Here is a 20390-nt window from a genome sequence, read left to right as displayed (position 1 = left end):
CTCCTGTATCCAAATCATCGGTTGAACCAGGTGACAAGGGTTGGAGGCTTTTCGTGGCATCTCTTCAAGAAATCTTTATTTTGTATCTGACATAAACATTTTATCAAGTCTTTCCTAGATTCCTATTTGATCTCAGTCAACACTGAAATTGGGTTCCCACTTTTATTGAGATGAATGTATTTTAAAGTAAAGATTTTCAGCAAAATAAAACCTATTTTATAATATGATTCAATATTTTCATATTCTGTCACTTCAGTTTTGAGAAAATACTTCAGCATCTCTTCCTTCTTATCCCTAAGCAGGGTAGTCATTTGCACATGGTTGACAAACATTACCACAAAATTTGGGATTTGGGAGATCAGTTATGACCTCTTTTGAGGGGTCTGCAAACTTTGTTAGACTATTGTTCTACTTTGAAAACGTCCTCAATGGCTTGTTTGTAAAATCTATTTCAATTTACATATCTATGTATGTAAATGCCTATTTCTGTTCTTTCCCTCTCTTCAGAGAATCCAGAGTGGCAAATTTTTCCTCTGGCTGGGATCTGGAAGTGGTCTTGCATTGCTCATTTGAAGAGAAGACGAAGACTTAAGGTTAGGTCTAATGCTAGGAGAGAAATCCCAAGAACCAGTCACACAGGGACCTGTTCACATTTGAAGATGCTCAGAGAACTAGGCCTTCACTTTTTAGTATTTTTGCTGGGTATAGAATTCTAGATTAGCAATTATTTTCTATCACCTTAAAGCTATTATTCAGTTGTTGACTGTCTTACCACCTTTTTATTGTTGCTGTTTCAAAAGTAAGGTGTCTGTCTCTCTCTCTCTCTCTCTCTCTCTCTCTCTGGCTGCTTTTAAGATTGCTTTAGTTTTCAACAGTTTTACGAAGCTATATCTAGGTAGCCTGTTTTTTAATTTTGCTTTTTTTCAGATGCTGCATGAGGCCCAGAACTCAAGAAATTTGTCATTATCAGATTCGCTTACATCCCATATTCTTCCTCTTGCCCTTCAAATCCTAAAAAGTCATAACATTACAGATACATTAGATATTTTCACTGTCTCATGTATCTATTTTTAGTCCCTGTGCTGCATTTTCAATATTTGCTATTGACTTCCTCTTCATTAAACCTATCTTTTGCTCTGTCCTATCTAATATCTATTCAAATACTGAATTCTCAGCTTCAGTTATTATATTTTTTCTATTCTAGAATGTACATTTGACATTTATACATCTCAATTTTTATGGTAAAAAAATTTTCCACCTGGTTATTTCATGTTTCTTTTCTTCATTTTCTAGAGCATATCAATCATGATCATTTTAAATCTAATTTAAATTAATTTAAATTTAATTGCTAATTCTAATCAATATCTGAAATATTATTTATCCTCTGTTAGTTTCCATTGTCCAGCTTTTCTCTCAGATTTAGTCAAATAGTGCTATCTCTTAGCATCAAGTCATTTTTTTAAAAGATTTAATTTTTTTTATTTTAGACAGAAAGAGCAGGGGGAGGGGCAGAGGGAGAATGAGAGAGAATCTCAATCTGATGTGGGGTTTAATCTCACAACCCTGAGATCATGATCTGAGCTATAGCCAAGAGTCAGATGTTCAACTGACTGAGCCACTCAGGTGCTCCTTTTAACATCGAGTCATTTTTAATTAAATTCTGGACATTGTATATTAAGAAACTTTAGAAAATCCAGGTATTGTGTTTCTCCACAGTAGGTTTACCCTGACTTTTGCCAGGCAGAGTAGAAAGTGTTCATCACCAACTAATTAGAGAGTGAGCTGGGTTGTGGCAGGCTTCAGCCAGTCTCAATCGAAAATATTCCCACAGCATAGCACTGTAGTGCTTCCAACTAAAAGCAGTACACACTGAGGGCCACTTCTCAGCAGCATGAGACTGCAAAACACTCCACTTTTTGAAAATGTGTGGCTGACCTTAAACATTCTGCCACATAGTTTCATAATGCTGCCAACGTCTTGAGGAGGAATCGGGAATGTTTTTAGTTCTTCTAGATCTCCAAAGTTGTCACTCCAACCTCACAAGCCTGCCAAAAGCTCTACCTATTCCTCTATGCTCAAACAACATGGGCTGAGCTCAGATTTTTAGACTCTTGTCTAAAATCCAGGATCAGCAAAAGTCTGACCAATTTCCAAGTATAAAGAGACTGCAGGTTGTCATTTCACCTCTCCAAGTTTTCTCTCTGGAACCCCAGACATTCTAGTACTCCTTGCTATAACAGCTCTGACATTATACGAATCATTTTTATATTCAATCTGTCTTTGTAATTCTCAGCAGGAATACCAATATGTCCAAATTCTTATCTGACATAATTTTTTTTTAGTATTTTATTTATTTATTAATGAGAGAGAGAGACAGAGACAGAGACATAGAGAAAGGGAAAAGCAGGTGCCTTGCAGGGAGCCTGATGTGGGGCTCGATCCTGGAACTCTGGGATCATGCCCTGAGCCAAAGACACACTCAACCGCTGAGCCACCCAGGAGTCCCTGACATAAATTTTCTTGCCCTATTTTGTTTTCTTTATATCCACATCACTACTTCTCATTGTATTACTTATAAAGGGTGTTTTACATCTAACTTTCCCTACTAAAACGTAAGTCCCAAGAAAACAAGAGCTTTCTGTACCCTCAGGATAAAATCAGACTGAATATTGCCTAACCATTGTATCCTTCCTTGTTCTACCATACTTCACTTACCATGCCTATTTTTGTTATATAGAAACAATGCCTATTTTTTTCTCTGTAAAGATTCCCAATGGCTTCATTGTTTTGCAGTATCAGAAAAGAGCAAAACCAATTCTACATGTACATATTCTTAATCAAAAACTCTTACTCCCTCACTCTGTTTCCTTACTTTCCCCTCTCGAAGAGAGAGAAATTCAAGATATATTTATTTTTGTTTCTTTCCTCCATGGTTCCTTCCTTTCATTGGGCTGTTGAGACCCTGACATTCATTTCTCTCTATGCTCAACTCTCTGCTGTAAGAAGCAGACCTACCCTCAGGCTCAGATGTGCCCTCTACAGCAGACTGCAGACCTGTCTGTTGCTGTCCAGGCGTTCTGGTATCCTCCATTCCAATTTTGCCTCAAATAGAGCCTGTGAGTCAGGCCACAGTTATCATCACAGTTGGCAGGCAAATATATTCAGAACCTACTATTCAGGCCCAACTCTTGCCAGTGCAAAGATAAAGATTTAAGAAGAGGAGTATAAAGTCCCCACCACTCTAAAGAACCCACCACTCTTGGGATCCCTGGGTGGCGCAGCGGTTTAGCGCCTGCCTTTGGCCCAGGGCGCGATCCTGGAGACCCAGGATCGAATCCCACATCAGGCTCCCGGTGCATGGAGCCTGCTTCTCCCTCTGCCTGTGTCTCTGCCTCTCTCTCTCTCTGTGTGACTATCATAAATAAATGAAAAAAAAAAAATTAAAAAAAAAAAAAAAAAAAGAACCCACCACTCTAACAGGGGGTTCCAGTTACCTTCTCCAATACAGCTTTTCTGGAGCCATGAACTTAATTAAGAGAGTTATGCTCATTAATGAGGTAGATATTTTCATCTTCAACTGGCTCCTATCTATTCTTCCTTGGTTAGAAACAAAGAGAGATACAGAAAAGGGTTTTTAATTAGGAAATATCACCAGTATGTAAGGTTTGGGGGTTGGGAAAAAAGTTCTCAAAAATAAACCATATTTAAAGCTCAATCACAGAGGGGCGCCCCAGTTCACCTGGTATGTACATTGATTTTGAAATAATAATTTACTATAACTGCAAGAGATTAACAATTCTTACAAACACCTACAAATCTTGTAATCATATTTCTCTAGCTATGTTTTTGAAAGCATGTTATTTACCCAGAGGTATAAAATCTTTTCTGCAGACAAAAATAAATAAAACAATGGTTATTTGATATTTTGTATTTTGTGATATGCAGCTACCTAGTAGAATGTAATGACCAATAGCCCTGGTAATTCTACTAGCCTCAGACATGAAAGATGTTTTCCTAATCAATCTTCAAGGCAATAGATTTAGAAAAGTAAACAAATGTAAAAACTCCTTAAGTGCCAGTAAGTCACAATCATACAAGTAAAGCTGACTCCTCTCATCATACTTTATGTACCCTACAATGTGTTAATTCTGGCACCCTTCCAAGACCACAAGTTCCTTAAGGGTAAGAGCATGGGCTTTTTAAAAAAACAAAGCTAAGCCCTGTTTTGTTGTCTTTCTAACACATAGAGATTACTTTTCTATCAAGTTGTAGAAACTTTTCTTCTAAGGTTTAATAGCAAGAAATCAAACTGTAACTAAGTAAAAGAGATTTTATTTTTTCCTATAAAAACATCACCCCGAATTTAAATATTTCACTTGACTCTCCAGGCTCTACCTAGTTCTTTGGGATTCTGTATGTGAGTTTTTAACTAGCTAACAGCAAGAACGTTTTGTCCACAGAGGACCATCCACTATTACTGAACTGTAGAATGGTATTCTGGCTCAACCTGCATCAGATCACACCACTAAATACCCAACTATACCCTGAACTGTTCAAAGACTGAGAGGCAAACATGGACCCAGCATGAGTAGGAGAGAGAGGGGGATTGGATTGAGACCTCTGTGATGTAAATTTTAGGAATGAATGACTCCACTGGAAATGTCAAATGACACCAAGTTCTGAGAACTTACCAGGCTAGTTTCTAGACAAAACTTCCTACAGGTGATGCCAAAGGATGCAAAAGGATGCTTTGGAAAAGGAAGGGAAGACCCACTGCAAACAGAGCAAGAGCAGTTTGGAGGATTCAAGCACACACTGGATTCACCAGTGGCTAGTTTAGAATGCCTGAGTAATAGGCTGGGAGAGGAAAAAGTATAATCTGTATAGTATTGTATATGTGCCAAAATTTAAAGGAATGCATGTACATGAAGCATAAAGACCTAGAGTCTAGAGAGGAGGTATTTGAACTGTGGCTTGAAATACTGAAGAAAGTATTATAGAAAAAGAAGCTCTTGGAGATTTATTTTTTTTTAAAGATTTTATTTATTCATGAGAGACAGAAAGGCAGATGGAGAAACAGGCTCTATACAAGGAGCCTGACATGGGACTCAATCCCAGGTCTCCACAATCAGGCCCTGGGCTGAAGGCAGCGCTAAACCTCTGAGCCACCTGGGCTGCCTGCTCTTAGAGATTTAAAAACAAAGGATGATTGAGAGTTTTAGCCACACATGAATGGAATTTGGTCTTAGAACAAGTCTGAGCGGGTATAGACTAGAAGGAAATTCTCAAGCTCCAAACCACCTGGAAGAAAGTACACAAAAAGACTGTTCTACAGAATAGAATACAATACAGACAATTGGGCTCATTCCACTAAATTATCCATGGGAAGCATTTATCAGACACTGGTTTATAGCCTCAAGCTCTGATTGGCCTCAGGTCCAAGAAATAAAGAGATCTTCTGCTAAAGCACTTAATTCTAAAAGAAAAACAAAAATCTGAGGTTATCAACAAGTCTTAAGGACAGATGAGACTGACTCTCTTCAGACCTGAATCTCAAATCCTGGTGGTCAACACAAAAAGAGGCTGAGGTGCTGGTAAATTCTCTGAAGCCGTGGGCATCAATAAATTTCCAAACTATTCCAAGAAGGTTGTAGCAGATGGTATTAATGCTCCCCACTGATCCCATTAGATCCCTTTATATCCTATCCCAAACTGACAGGGACTCACACACACCAGTGGGCTCCTGGTGCCTCCAAGTTCTTTGGTGTGAAATGGCCACCCACAGGGTTCACAGGTCCTGGCCCTGTCCACTAGAACTATTGGCACCATAAGCAAAGTGCAAATACACACTGAGAAAGAGCTATGCTACATGGTTTCTCACATGGTATCACTTTCCAGAATATCCTAAGGATCTGATTCGTGTTCCATAACCATACACAGACTAGGTTAACTATTGACTTGAGAAGAACAACCTAATGGGAGCTGCACATGGTTAACTTTGTAGCTATGGGCCATATTAGAAATGACTTCAATAACCAGTCTCAAAGTACCCACCAGAGAGGCGAAGCTTCCTATTTCCCTTTAAGAGGACTCAAAGGGCTCCATGAGATGAAGACTGCAGGAGGACCAGTCATCCTCCTCCCCCTCTACTCCTTCTGAATCTGCAACTCCACAGCTAAATAACAAAATTAGACTTTACTAGTATAACTCAAGGCTGGGAAGGAGTTCTTTCAGTTAACTTCATAAATTATAGGATTAAAGCTAGTAGGCAGCAAACCTTTGGAATTCAAAAGGTGTTGACTGTTTTTAAATGTTTCCCCCCCCCCAAAAGGTGAACCACTGAGAGAGGTGTTCCCTTGCCCTGCCCCACCCAGCAGCACAGCAAAAACTGGCTGACAATCCAAAATGAAAACCCGATTAGGAGGAAGACCTAGAGGAAGGAGTAGAAGGACGCATGAACTAAGGGGCTAAAAGGATCAAAGGTCTTAGGTGAAAAAAAGCAGGTTCATCAAGGGGAGACTCTTCTTTCTCTTCGGGGTTGCATAAAAAGTACAAATATTACTTATTCAAAACCCAGATATTAAATAAGAAGTAAAAATAAAATAAGAGCATAGCAATCACTAAGTGAATGGAACATCCCCTGAACCTACAACGCATAAAATCAATAGTTCTTTGGGCAGCAAAGTGAAAGGATGCGGAAACCAGTGTGTGAAAACAGGTACCAATATAAAGACATTACAGATCCATGAGAATAGGTCATGTAAAACTAGATTATCTGCTGCTACACTATCAACTACAGAACAGTTCAGAAACAGCCTACTTAAGTTTCTGATATGCAAGTGTCTCCTTCAAAATAGAAATTATTATCATTATCTATTTCACAATATCTCATAACCAGCTGTGCAAAACAGTAACCCATCACACTAAAATTTTCAGAACAAGTATCAAAAGCCCTTAACAACCTCCTAAATAGTTGATATTTGTATATTTATGACTTATTTCGGTTATCTTTTTGTCACACAGATGTTTGATTTCTGAAAATTGCATGGTTAAAAAAATTAACTGCTGAGAAAATTAAGACCTTATAGAAAACTAATGAAAGCCATTGAAAATATGTTTACATTCATAAAAATAAACAAAACAGTACATTAAATTAGGCAAATAAGGAACATTTTCCATCTTCCACTTCTGGTGAGGACAATATTATGAATTTCCATTTTCTATCATCCACACTGTTGAAACCTTTCAAGAATCTTCCTCAAGCACTGTTCCCCACCACCAGCAGTTTCAGTAATATTTTGTTTGCAGATAATAGACTATAATGGCCTTATGTGTCCAGTTGGCTAGGCTATAGTAACCAGTTATTTATCAAATAGTACTCTTAGCGTAGCTGTGAAGGGATTCCACAGATGTGGGTTTTTGTTTTTGTTTTTTTCACAGATGTCGTTAATACCTACAATCAGTTGACTATAAGTAGATTACTGCCAAAACTGCAGATGGCCGGCCCTCAGCCAATTAGTCAAAGGCCTTAATTGGACCTGAAGCTGGCCAGAGATGTTCTGCCTCAAGACTGCAATGTCAACTCTTATCTGAGTTTCCAGCCTGTAAGACTGCTAACTTGATCCCAACTTGCCACCCTAACAATCACATGAGCTAACTCTTTGAAAAAAAAAAAAAAGAAAAAGAAAAAATATATATATATATATACACCTCCATCGTACTGGTTCTGTTGCTCTTCAGACTCGAACTAATAAATACACATTCAGAGACTTATGTAACTCTCTACCCCTTTATGTTACACCTTTCTTATTTACTGATCCTCCTTATCTCAGCCTCATTTACACTGAGCTCAGCTCCCACTCCACTCTGGAACCTACCAAATACAATTCTTGGAACTGAGGTTTTTTTTTTCCAAGTTTTTGCTTCAATAATCTCTGTATCTTTACTTCTCTATTTCTATCCCTCAGGCCCTTCTTTTTCTAATGATTAGAAAAGACAGTAATAAATATAATTGGCCTAAACTAGGATGAAAATTCTTATACAAATGTATATTTGCATGTACAGATCCCTGCATTAGGGAAATTTCAGACTGCAAAAGACTGTTAACAGAGTCACAGTTCTTGAACTATATGTAAGGTACATTTTAAAGTGGTATTTTCATTCCAATAAAGAACACAGAACTGTTTCTTTACAATCAGAGCTGCAGTGGTGAAATAAAAGTCAAAGGGAAAGTATAATTTCCATTTACAGGAATCAAATTCTTAATCCAGTACCAGAACATGCTTCTTTAAAAATCCAAACATCCTGATGCATGAAAAACTCCTTTTTCAATGATCAACTATAAACTTCAGAGTTCTAGAATTGTCTAATAAGATATTTCAACAGTATTTTTTTAATGCTAAACTTTCAAGTTACTCAGATCCCCTAAAACTGAAACATTCCAGTGTGTAAATAGCCAACTGGAATCAATACCTATTAACTTAGCCTTGTAAATGCACTAAACAGTATAAAGAGACACATTAAATATTTAAAATAACAATGGCATCCTCACCTCCCACATCAACCTGTAATCCATATTTTCATCCAAGTCTTCTGGCATTCTCTTCTCTCCAGCAAACGGTCCAAATTTTTCACCCTGTGTAGTGATGATTACATTTAAAAGGGGTCAGTGTAATAATCAAGTTACTAAAACAAACTTATTTCTTTTCTGGAAATTTTTTTTTTCTCCAAACCTTCATGCCCAATGAGTGAGACACATTTAAAGTATTAACTAATTTACGCAACACAAAATATTTACATATTTAAAATCCAATTTAATCTGTTTTCGGTTTAAGAGCCCAAGTCCACAATACAGGAGCCAACATAAAAGGGTTAAATTGCTTAACATTCAAATTCTGACAAGGCCTCTGGCAAGTGGTCTTAATGTGACAAGCATTGAGTTTTGCCTGACTTGAGAGACAAGCCCACCAGGCAGAAAATCACCTGGTTTCCATAAAAATCATAAATTCATCCCAATTATGAACAAGAAAGAAAGTAGGCCTGCCATTCTTAGAGGAAGACTGTTCATAAATAAAGTTTAAATTCCCCTGCCAATCTTTCAAACAGCAGAGGCAGCACACTGTAAACCAGAGCCTCTCACAGTATATGCCATAGAGCCCACCTGGCATGAGAATCAACAACCACACTTGTTTCAAATTCACAATTCTGGGCTTCTTAAAATCAGAATCTCTGGGAATAGGGTGCGGGGAGCTGTGTTTTGACAAGTTCACAGGTGAGAAGCACTGGTGGCTGGCCCTCCGCAGTTGTGAGGAAGGCTCCAGGGTAAGAGACATTTGTTTTTTCAACTAAGGCAACCAGAGCAGAGATTGGACAGACAGGCAATGGAGTCAAGTTCGTCCAGCCAGACCATCGTAAAACATATGCAGAGAGGACACTGGGCCATTGATGCCTTTGTAAGAGTCCTCCAAGCCTGCCTGTGCCTAGTCTTCAGGAGACCCCTTCCCTTCCTAAGAGGAAGAAAATGCCAACTAAAATTGCCAGAGGAACTTTGATTAACATTGCTGGAGGCAAAAACAACCACCAACCAATGCCACATTTTGAGGAATATAAGTTACTTAGTGAACAGCAGAAAACCCAACTCCTGAAAAATAGTAAAATGTTAAAGCTTAAAGGGATTAGAGCTAACTAACCCAGCCCCTCATTTTACAAATAAAAAGATTCCGAAAAGCTACAAATAATGGCAGCACCCAAAAGACCTATTCTTTAATGTTAATTTAGGAACAAAAAATAGCTACAGAGATTCCTCAAATCCAGATCATAATCTGAAATAACCCAAGCACAAGCATAAGACTGCTATTTATAGTAACAGAGTTACTATGAATATGCAAGCAAATTTCAGACACTGGAAGCCAGCTTTGCCTCTTCCCTCCTTCCACGCCTCACTAGCCACTTCATGCCAAAACTAGGTTCTGAGCATCACTTCTCAGGCAGATACGACAACCCCAGAGATGGCTTTACTTTAAAAAGTAATCATTTTTCACCTCAACATGGGACCTTACCATTATTTAATGGTAGTTAAGAAAAGCTATACAAGCAATTAAAGAAGTGGGGCACCTGGAGGGGCTCAGTCCTTTAAGGGTATGACACTCCGCTTCTGCTGAGGTCAAGATCTCAGGGTCATGAGATGGAGCTCTGCTTCAGGCTAGGCACTCAGGGTGGGGACAGGTACTCAGCTTGAGATTCTTTCCCCCTTCCTCTGCCCCTATCCCCCTCTGCTCCCCGCTCTGCTCTGCCCCTCTCTGGTCCCCCCAAATAAAGTCTTTAAAAAAATGAAAGAAGAGGGGGTGGAATTAATATATATTGAACCACTATGTGCCACACTGCAAATGTTAGAATTCTCAATATGTGAGAATTTCCCCATCTAACAGCAAAAACACTGAGAATCAAACAGTTTAAGTAAGTTGCTGGATTAAAGTCAACCACCTAGGGATGCCTGGGTGGCTCAGCGGTTGAGGCATCAACCGAAGGCATCTGCCTTCGGCTCAGGGTGTGATCCCACGGTCCCAGGATCAAGTCCCATATCAGGCTCCCTGCATGGAGCCTGCTTCTCCCTCTGCCTATGTCTCTGCCTGCCTCTCTCTCTCTCTGTCTCTCATAAATAAATAAATAAAATATTTTTAAAATAATAAAAAATAAAGTCAACCACCTAGCAAAGATCACAGAAGGGCTTAGGAACCAGTGGTTTATTTTGCTCAGGCACCATCTGCTTCACCATGCCAGCACTCAAAACCCTCACAATAACCATGTGACCCAGTGCCCAGGCAGCTCACCCTCCTCTTCTCACTTTCCATTAACTACAACATTTAGTAACTCTGTTGGCCATGCCTTGCTCATAGTAGTCACTCCATATGTGGGCTGTTGAACTGCCGGAAGAAACTGATGGGCTGCTGTGAAAGCCAGTCAGGACGACAGACCAGAAAATAAGGTGTGTTTTTGGTAACAAAACTGAGGATTTGGTATTAATGCATGAAGTTCACCTTTCCACTCCACGTATCCACATATTTAGCATTTATCAACCACTGCAGAATGTAATAATCTAAGTTACACACTTTCCAATGCAACAGATCTACCCATGCCAGTCAGGTTGTCTCTGCAGTTCAAATTGGGAGGGGGGAAAGAAAGGAATCAATCAATTCAGCAGTGTTCAAAGGACTGAAGAGGAAGGATGGAGACCCAAATAAATGCATTGGAATCAGTTTAAAAGACTGCTTGGGGGACTCCTGGGTGGCACAGCGATTGAGCATCTGCCTTTGGCTCAGGGTGTGATCCCCGAGTCCCGGGATCAAGTCCCACACTGGGCTTCCTGCATGGCGCCTGCTTCTCCCTCTGCCTGTGTCTCTGCCTCTCTCTCTGTGACTCTCGTGAATATATAAATAAAATATTTTAAAAAAAAAGACTGCTTAGTTGCATGTCTAGCAAGATTATTTAAAAGACTTGCAGCTTTGAAAATTCACAAGAATCAGGACTCTGATTTTAAAGCCTCACTGTTAATAGTGAATGAGCACTCTATCATAAACTCAAAATACCAAACTATAATAATATGGCTTTCAATTTTTTTCTCCACCCCATACTAAGAAATAAATTTTATATCTCAGCTTGGTATATTCACACGTACACATAGAAACACACACATAAAACTAAAATACAAATGTCTTTAAACAATGCTACCCTTACTCTGTACAACATGCTCCTATATTTTATACTCTATTTCACTTCACTTTTAAAAAAAAATACTAGTTCTGACCCAGTAAGTTAATTTCATAACTCATTAATGGCTTGCCATCCAGTTTGAAAAACACTGACATTAAAAACAAACATATAGGAGGCCAATTTATAAGTATGCCAGTGAGTATATTAGCATGATCTGATCAAATACACTTGAGTTTCTGTAGCTGCAAGATTATGGAAATATAAATAGCCAACTCTTAATTATCCTTAGCACTTACAGTATGAAACACTGCAGATAATTAAAATACTTTATATTTGACTATAGATGAAGATTTTGTAGTTACTGGGCCCAATCTCACTGTGAAGCTTTCCCCTGAGGATCCTAGCACCTGCTACCCCCATTTCTCTAATTCCTTGTTTGTCCTTGTTTCTACTACACAAACAGCACTTTCTTATCATTGTGATTTTACTGCATATTCTGCTTTATTCATTAGCCATTTCCCACAGGAATTCTAAACTAAGAGTAAGTCTCTTCTACCTCAATGGGCTTCAAAACTGCTTGGGTAACACACCTATGAAAGGAAGATTTGGGGTACACACCCCACATAGATGTGATGACTTTTTTAGCTGAACCATATGAAACTGCCAATATTTTTTTTTAATTTTTTTTTAACTTTTATTTATTTATGATAGGCACACAGTGAGAGAGAGAGAGAGGCAGAGACACAGGCAGAGGGAGAAGCAGGCTCCATGCACCGGGAGCCTGACGTGGGATTCGATCCCGGATATCCAGGACCGCGCCCTGGGCCAAAGGCAGGCGCCAAACCGCTGCGCCACCCAGGGATCCCGAAACTGCCAATATTTTATCATTTTCAAATATCAAATGAACATTTTTCATATGATTCATTACAATATAAATTATATATACATATACATTACCATAATCAACATAAGCTGAGGTTCACAATTAATGACAGGAAGAAAACCACTTTTTCAAACTGTCTTCTTGAAAATTTCAAAATTTTTTGGCTGACTTCTTGTCTTCATTGGTTTTACCCTCTGTGATTAAGATGCTGAAGATCTACTAGCAGCAAGAAAACTGTCAACCGTACTATTTTCTTGCTGTTCCTGTGTGCCTCCATTATTGATGTTTTCTTCATTGCAAGAATTTTCCTAGAATTCTTCCCATCAAGCTATCTAAGGGGTCACTATCTCAAATGCTTACAAGGTCAGGCAAGAAAGCAGCACAACATCTGACATCCAACAGCAAACATGTAAAGGACCTATTAGGCAGTGACTCAGAAGCTGGAAGGGCATGCCCACTTAAGCTTTTCCAGGGCAACTGAATGTTGCTATATCACAATGGAAACCTCACATTGCTAGATATCTGCAAGTGGTTTTAGAGACTCTGACAACTCAAACGAGTGTATGAAATCACTACTTTTCCATGCTGGCAATGAACTCCAAGTTTTCAAAACTCTGCAGGTCAAATAAAATGTGAGTTCAAGACAATTCAAAATGAACTGTGTAGACAGTGAACTGTTCAGGCAAACTCACCTCTCAGACTGGCCCACTGCCCAGCCTACAACGGTGCTTCTCTGCTGTTTCTAAACAGAGCAAATAATTAATCTATTCAGTTTGCCACCCACTGGACTAGATGGTAACTTTTTTTTTAAGATTTTATTTATTTATTTGAGAGAGAGAGGGGAGAGAGAGAGCACAAACAGGATAGGGAGTGGCAAAGGAAGAGGGAGCAGACTCCCCACTGAGCAGAGAGTTGGACTAGCAGTTTGATCCCAGGACCCTGGGATCATGGCTTGAGCTGAAGGCAGACCTTTACTGACTCAGCCTCTGAGGCACTGGACATTAACTTTTAATAAACAAAAAAGTATGCTTATAAACATGGGCCATTTTCTCTCATTTTGCTTAAAATTAGTAAGAAGTTGAAAGCAAGATTTACTGCAGATATCTTCCTTAGAACAGTGGAAAGAACACTAGCTGAGGCTTCACGAGACCTGGATCCTAATCCCTGCTCTGCATTGATTAGCTGGGACACATTCGGATGTCACAAACTTCTGAGCTTTAGTTTCCTCATCTATAAAACTTAGGAATTTGGAGTAGCTGATTTCTAAGATTCCTTCCAGCTCTTAAATTCTATTAGAAAGAGCTTCCAGGGGCCAAATTTAGAACAATTTGAGAATCAAAGAAAATAAAAGAGTTACTGATTGAAACACATTAGCACATAAACACATTAATTCTTAATGATTGTCCGAGAAAGAGAAAAAAATTTAAACCTCATTTGCCATCATCAGAGGGTAATAACATGTTAAAATTAGTAGAGGGAAAGGGGCACCTGGGTGGCTCAGTTGTTTATGCATCTACCTTCCGCTCAGGTCATGATCCCAGAGTCCTGGCATCAAGCCCAGCATCAAGCTCCCTGCTCAGGGAGTCTGCTTCTCCTTCTCCCTCTGCCCTTACCAACCCCCCAACCATGCGCGTGCTCTCTCTCTCAAATAAATAAATAAATAAATAAATAAATAAATACATACATACATACATACATACATACATACATAAAATATTAAAAAAATAGTAGAGGGAAAGAACTAACATTTTGTCCCACCTTCTCAATACCCTAGTTCATGAAAACCAGACAACAGCAAATAGAGGGAAAACTCTTCTCTACAGAAGACTGCTAATTTGTAAATAAAGGAGCACTATTCATTTGAATGAAATCACCATTTTGAAAACCCTAACAATGTAACTGATTCAGGCAAGGGTTATCAATGGATGCTAAAATCAGTAGATACAGGTTGATAGTGAAATATATTCATACAGTATCAGCTCACAGATTACTGGTTTAAGCACAAGGTCCCTTTAAATGGAAAAATGACATTACCCACGTGTTGGCACTACTAACAGTGGGAAAACCAGACATTATATACCCGTGACTATAATGCAATCTGAAGTAAACCATTCTAACCCTTCATTCCTCAGTGTCTGCCATAGGACCTTGAGAGGGGTGTCTGCTGAACTCTACAGGCACTTCCAGGGCGAAAGGGCAAGCGAACATGAATGGACCTCTTCCCCTTTGTCCTGTCTCTCACCCAGCACCTGGGGAGATCCATGCTACCTAGGAAGAGAGCAAATGGATAAAAGACACATGAGAGAGAGGCAAGTGTTTCCTGCGATTCCTGCTGCTAACACTGCACTATTTATTGAAATGTAAAAAGTATCCTGAGGGTAGAGAGAAATATTTAATACACAATGTCAGAGAAATTTAAAAAATTAGTAAAATAATCTATAGCTAACTTCCAGAATTGAAGAAATACAGAAGATAAACACATTAAATGAAGCCCTGGGAGAATAATCAGATAAATCCAGATTGTGAGATACTCTACAATTAGCCAGATCTCCTCAGAAAGTCACTGTTGTTAATATGGGAAACAGGAAGAGGGAGACCATTAAGAGATTTGACAGACATAACCAAATATAATAGGTGGTCACTGATTCAATCCTGGTTCAAAAAACAAGCAACTATAAAAACATTTTGGAGGCAACTGGAGCAATTTAAATATGGGCTGGAATTAGAAGATGTTAGAAAATTACTGTTATTTTTGTTGAATGTTAAAATGATATTATGGCTATTTAGAAGAACGTCCTCTTAAAGAAATATTGAGGGGAAAAATTGTCATAATGTCTGAATTTACTTTAAACTGGCTCAGTGAATTAAAAAATATATACATGTAGATAAAGTAAATTGTATGAAGTGAATCAATCTGCAGTTGCATCATTCATATGTGAATTAATGATAATTTTTCACAGAAGGAGTCTAGGGTCCCCACTTAGAACCAAATTTTTTTTCAACATTAAACAATTGTGCATGTGTTGCTCTTGCAGTACAATTAGGCCTTCAACAAAGTGTGTTTCTAAAAAGTTCAGTATGAAAAAGATCCAATCCTCTACTATGTTCAGTATGAAAAATATCCAGTCCCTACTATGATTGTGGGGGCAGAGATCAATTGCCTTGCTAGATCCATACTCCTTAGTACTGGAATGCTGACCTTATTGAGGGTAGTAATGTATGTAAGTAGAAAAACTACATTTACCAGCTTCCCACTTAAATAGGGAAGAGAGCTAACAACCTGCAGAAATCATTATACAAACCAACCACAAAGGCTCTTATAGGAGGGCTAAGTCAGCTGGCAGGTACACCCTAGGGCGTTGGTTACTTTCTTTTTCTCCCCACCTGAAGTAAAAGCATAATACCTGGAGCTACAGCAGCCATCTGGAAGCCAAGAGCATGCAAAGACTTCCACCTCAACATCTTAAGCCACCAAACTGATAGCAGCAAATACCTACATGCCAACTTCTTGTTATAGGGAGAACCTAATCCCCAAGGTTTAGATTACTGTAGTTGTCTCTAATACTTTCAGCTACCACAGCAAATGTCAAGGAAAAGAAATACACTAGTGCCCAAAATATAACAGAATCATTCTTTTCTTTTTTTTAATTTTTATTTATTTATGATAGTCACACAGAGAGAGAGAGAGAGGCAGAGACACAGGCAGAGGGAGAAGCAGGCTCCATGCACCGGGAGCCTGACGTGGGATTCGATCCTGGGTCTCCAGGATCGCGCCCTGGGCCAAAGGCAGGCGCTAAACCGCTGCGCCACCCAGGGATCCCAGAATCATTCTTTATGAAAGGAGTTCCTTATAAAACAAATATGAAATGGGAAGTGCAGGAAAATTATGAGGAAAAAGTGATTTTGGACATACAATGACCTGCATATAGCACCCTCTGTTAATTCCAACCCTAAGCTACTTGCCTCTCTTGAGCAAAACAACTGCAACTAGAGTATACGGCCAACTGGACGTAAGTGAAGCCTTAGTTTCTGGCAAAAAACTGGTGTGAAGCATTTTCTGCAGGGGAGTAAGTAATAAACTGTAAAACAGCAGAAGAGCCAGTGCTGAAGACTGGAAATGCTGAGAAAATTTTGCAAGTCAGAGATGGGGGAGAGGGCTCCAGCCTACACATTCTTTTCCATGTTTACAGTCCAGGAAAGTACAAGGAGACCAGACAGCTAAGGAACAGAGAATTGACAGCCTATCCAGTGCAGGCCCATGGCGATACAGAGTCCTTTGCCTGTAAGGAAGGACTGACACCACAGAGGGTTTTGTAATAACTGATCTTGGGCTTCGATAAAACAACCGAGGCAAACTGCCTATACAAAGGGGCCCAGCTGCCTGAGAGAGAAAGATTAGCAGAAAAATGAGAACCACTCTGTAAAACTGAACTTCTACAGGAGACAGAATGCTTTAATTCAAAGAAATACCTCAATTGCACAAGGAAATTTAAAGAAATTCAAGTAGAGTACTCAAACACATACATACACACATACTGCTAAGAGTGGGGCAAAAGAAAAAAAAAACATCATTTCCCAACTAAATATTTTTAGAGAATGAGTTGAAAGAGAAATACACTAACTTGAAAATCACTTACCCAGTCAGGAAGTCCTTTACAGTCAGGTGGAAGGAGAGCTACTCAATGATATACACAGACTCAGAGAGAATATTATCCACATGATGATGTGAAAAGGAATCACAAAAAGTCTCTAGCTAAACAAATGAACCAGAACAAAGGAAAGAGGATGGCAGAAGAAAATGAATAGCTGGCCTATAGACACACAAAATCAGTGACAATTAACAGGGTGTGTAGACTATATAGGCTAACTAACAATTCTTGAAGTATATCAGGGATATACTCTTAGAAGTTCTATTAAGTAAGACACCATTTAATCAGAACCCAAGGGTTGTTGGGGAAAGACAACAGGAAGGCAAAAGCATCCCAAAAGTTGCACAGCATGGGGTGGCAGCAGGGAGGGAAGAAGACAGTAATGGAACATCTTGTAGAAGAAACTGTGTGTTTTTGTGGGAAAAACAGTTGAGCTTGAGCTATCAGATAAAAAAAAGCATGTCCATCATATTGTGAAGGAGGGAGAGAGTAAGTAAATCACTAAAGAAAAAGAGTAGAGGGGATCCCTGGGTGACTCAGCGGTTTAGCGCCTGCCTTTGGCCCAGGGCTCAATCCTGGAGTCCTGGGATCGAGTCCCACATTGGGCTCCCGGCATGGAGCCTGCTTCTCCCTCCTCCTGTGTCTCTGCCTTTCTCTCTCTCTCTCTCTCTGTCTATCATAAATAAATAAATAAATCTTTAAAAAAAAGAAAGAAAGAAAGAAAAAGAGTAGAATTAACAAAGTAATCAGAGGGGAGAAAAGAATGAACAGTGACTTGAACAGGCAACAAAATAAGGAAAATTTCAAAATAAGTCACAACATAAAAGAAGTAATAAGCATAAAGAAAGATGACAAGAACTACATCATCTATGGGATGCCTGGGTGGCTCAGCAGTTGAGCACCTGCCTTCAGCCCAGGGTGTAATCCTGGAGTCCCAGGATCGAATCCCATATTGGGCTCCCTGCATGGAGCTTGCTTCTCTCTCTGCCTATGTCTCTGCCTCTTTCTGTCTCTCATGAATAATAAAAAATTTAAAAAACAACTAAAAAAAAAGAACTAAATTATCTATATTGGCCATTACACTAAATATGAAGGAGATAAATTTTCTCATTAAATAAGAATTATGCATTATGAAATACAATCTAACTACATGATAAAATATAAAACAAAATGATAAAAAATGAATTTAAGTGAGTAGACACAGAGATGCAAAGAAAGGCAATAGCATCAATATCAGACAAGAATTAAATCAATTGCTGAATGTATTAAACAGAACATTATATATTAATAAAAACATATTTATGAAGAAGATATGAGTGAGAAAAGTATAAAAATACTAAAGATGCACAAACTTTCAGTTATAAAAAAAGTCACATAGATAAAAAGTACAGCATGGGAATACAGTCAATAATACTGTAATAATGCCATATGGTGACTGACAGTGACTACACGCATTGTGATGAACACTGAGTAATGTACAGAATTGTTGAATCAATATGCTGTACACCTAAAACTAACATTGTATGTTAATTATATTTCAATAAAAAATGGTTAAAATGGCCAGTTTTAGGCTATGTATATTTTATCAAAATAATTTAAAAATCAATCAACTTTTCACCAAAAAATATATATACATGAAGAACTAAAGTGGGAGATTTTAAAGCCCCTCTTTCGAAACTGGACAGATTTATTAAGTAATAAAAATAATAATAAGTGGAGTCTTTCGGTGGCACTAAAAAAGGCACTAGAATTTAAATGAAAACTTGAAAAACAAAATAAAAATAAAAGTAAGAATTTTTTTAAATGCCATTAATTTTAGGGGCACCCAGGTGGCCCAGTTGGTTAAGAGTGTTCAACTCTTGGTTCCGCTCGGGTCATGATCCCAGGGTCGTGAGATCAAGCCCGGTATCAGCCTCTATCCTCAGTGCAGAATCTGTCTGAGATTCTCTCTCCCTCTCCCTCTGCCCCTCCAGCTCATGCAGTCTTTAGCAAATAAATAAATCTTTTTTTTAAGGCAATTAATTTTAAAACTTTTAAGTTAAATATCCACCAAGAATTTAAAAAGAGTATCACTCCTATCCTAATAATACAAAAGGCCAATAAACTACAAAATCATAACTCTTCTTGAGGAGAGCACTGGCTTACCCATGACAGAACATGGAAGGAACCACTGCCAGCCAACACACAAGCAGATAAGAAATCAACTAACATTTTAATGGTTTGCCAAAGGATGCATTTGAGAGAGCCTGACCATATAGAACTAGCGAAGCCCCAGACCTAAGAGGAGTTCACACACATTTGCAGGCTCTTCTCCAAAGAACCTCCCATACAAGAAAGACTGGGGGACAGACAGGAGACAGAGAGACTCCTCAGTACTGCAGGCATGCAAGAGGAGAATAGCAGCTCCTTCAAGAATGGTACAACACCTCACACCTCCTGCCCCGCCCTTTCTCCCATATGAGAAGAAGCCGTTAGCCACTTCAAGAAAAGCAGCACACTATCACCTCAAGGACCAAAGACACAAAGATCCACTGCCTCTAGAAGGGCAGGAAGTAATACAGGCTCAGGAACTTATACCATAACCATTAGAGGATTTCTACCTTGGGGTAGGGGACAGGAAACCCTCTCCTGGCAAAACACCAACCTAATACAAGGCAAAAATTTGGCTCCTATGGAGAATACACTGAGAAATGTTAAGAAAGCCCAACTTCTACAGATGAAGCTGGTAACTCCTAGATAAGAATGAAGCTGACAGAGATCTCAAGAAAAAGAATCTATAAAAAAAAAAAAAAAAAAAAAAAAACACAGCAGTCTACTACCATGGGAAGGGCAAGAACAATGCAGCATGGTGAAGGAACGCCTCTATGATGATGTATTCAGGGACAGAAGAGTTGAATGTAGAACGTAAACATTGAGAAAATCCTTGAACACCCGAGCCATGCCCAATACAAGGGGATTCTAGAAGAATCTGAAGCCTGTGGTGCACTGCAGGTAACAATAGCAAGCAAACCCATCTTAGCTCTATTTTTTTTCCATCTTAGCTCCTAACTAGATTGAGCCAAATTCCCAGCCAACAAAAAATTAAAAAATAAATTAAAAGTGTGCATATTGTGTGCATATTTCCAGGCATAAATGCTATTTACAGTACT

General features: G+C 38.8%; 1 protein-coding gene across 9 annotated transcripts in view; it reads right to left on the bottom strand.

The window, feature by feature from the left end:
* The window catches only part of PRDM5 (PR/SET domain 5), a 206392-nt gene that overhangs the window by 176323 nt on the left and 9679 nt on the right, over positions 1–20390 (bottom strand). For 7 of the 9 annotated variants that reach the window (XM_077861174.1, XM_077861176.1, XM_077861178.1 and 4 more), the window contains exon 2: positions 8552–8635. The exons of 1 other annotated variant lie outside the window; for it this stretch is intronic. In XM_077861174.1, the coding sequence (XP_077717300.1) occupies positions 8552–8635 (84 nt within the window). Of the gene's footprint in view, positions 1–8551; positions 8636–14710; positions 14730–20390 lie in introns of those variants that run through there. One more of the 9 variants, XM_077861180.1, reaches the window with a different exon arrangement.

Source organism: Canis aureus, chromosome 20 (genome assembly GCF_053574225.1).
Source record: "Canis aureus isolate CA01 chromosome 20, VMU_Caureus_v.1.0, whole genome shotgun sequence".
NCBI classification, from domain to species: domain Eukaryota; kingdom Metazoa; phylum Chordata; class Mammalia; order Carnivora; family Canidae; genus Canis; species Canis aureus.
The sequence above is the reverse complement of the archived record's forward strand: the minus strand, read 5'-3'. Positions and strand labels throughout refer to the sequence as shown.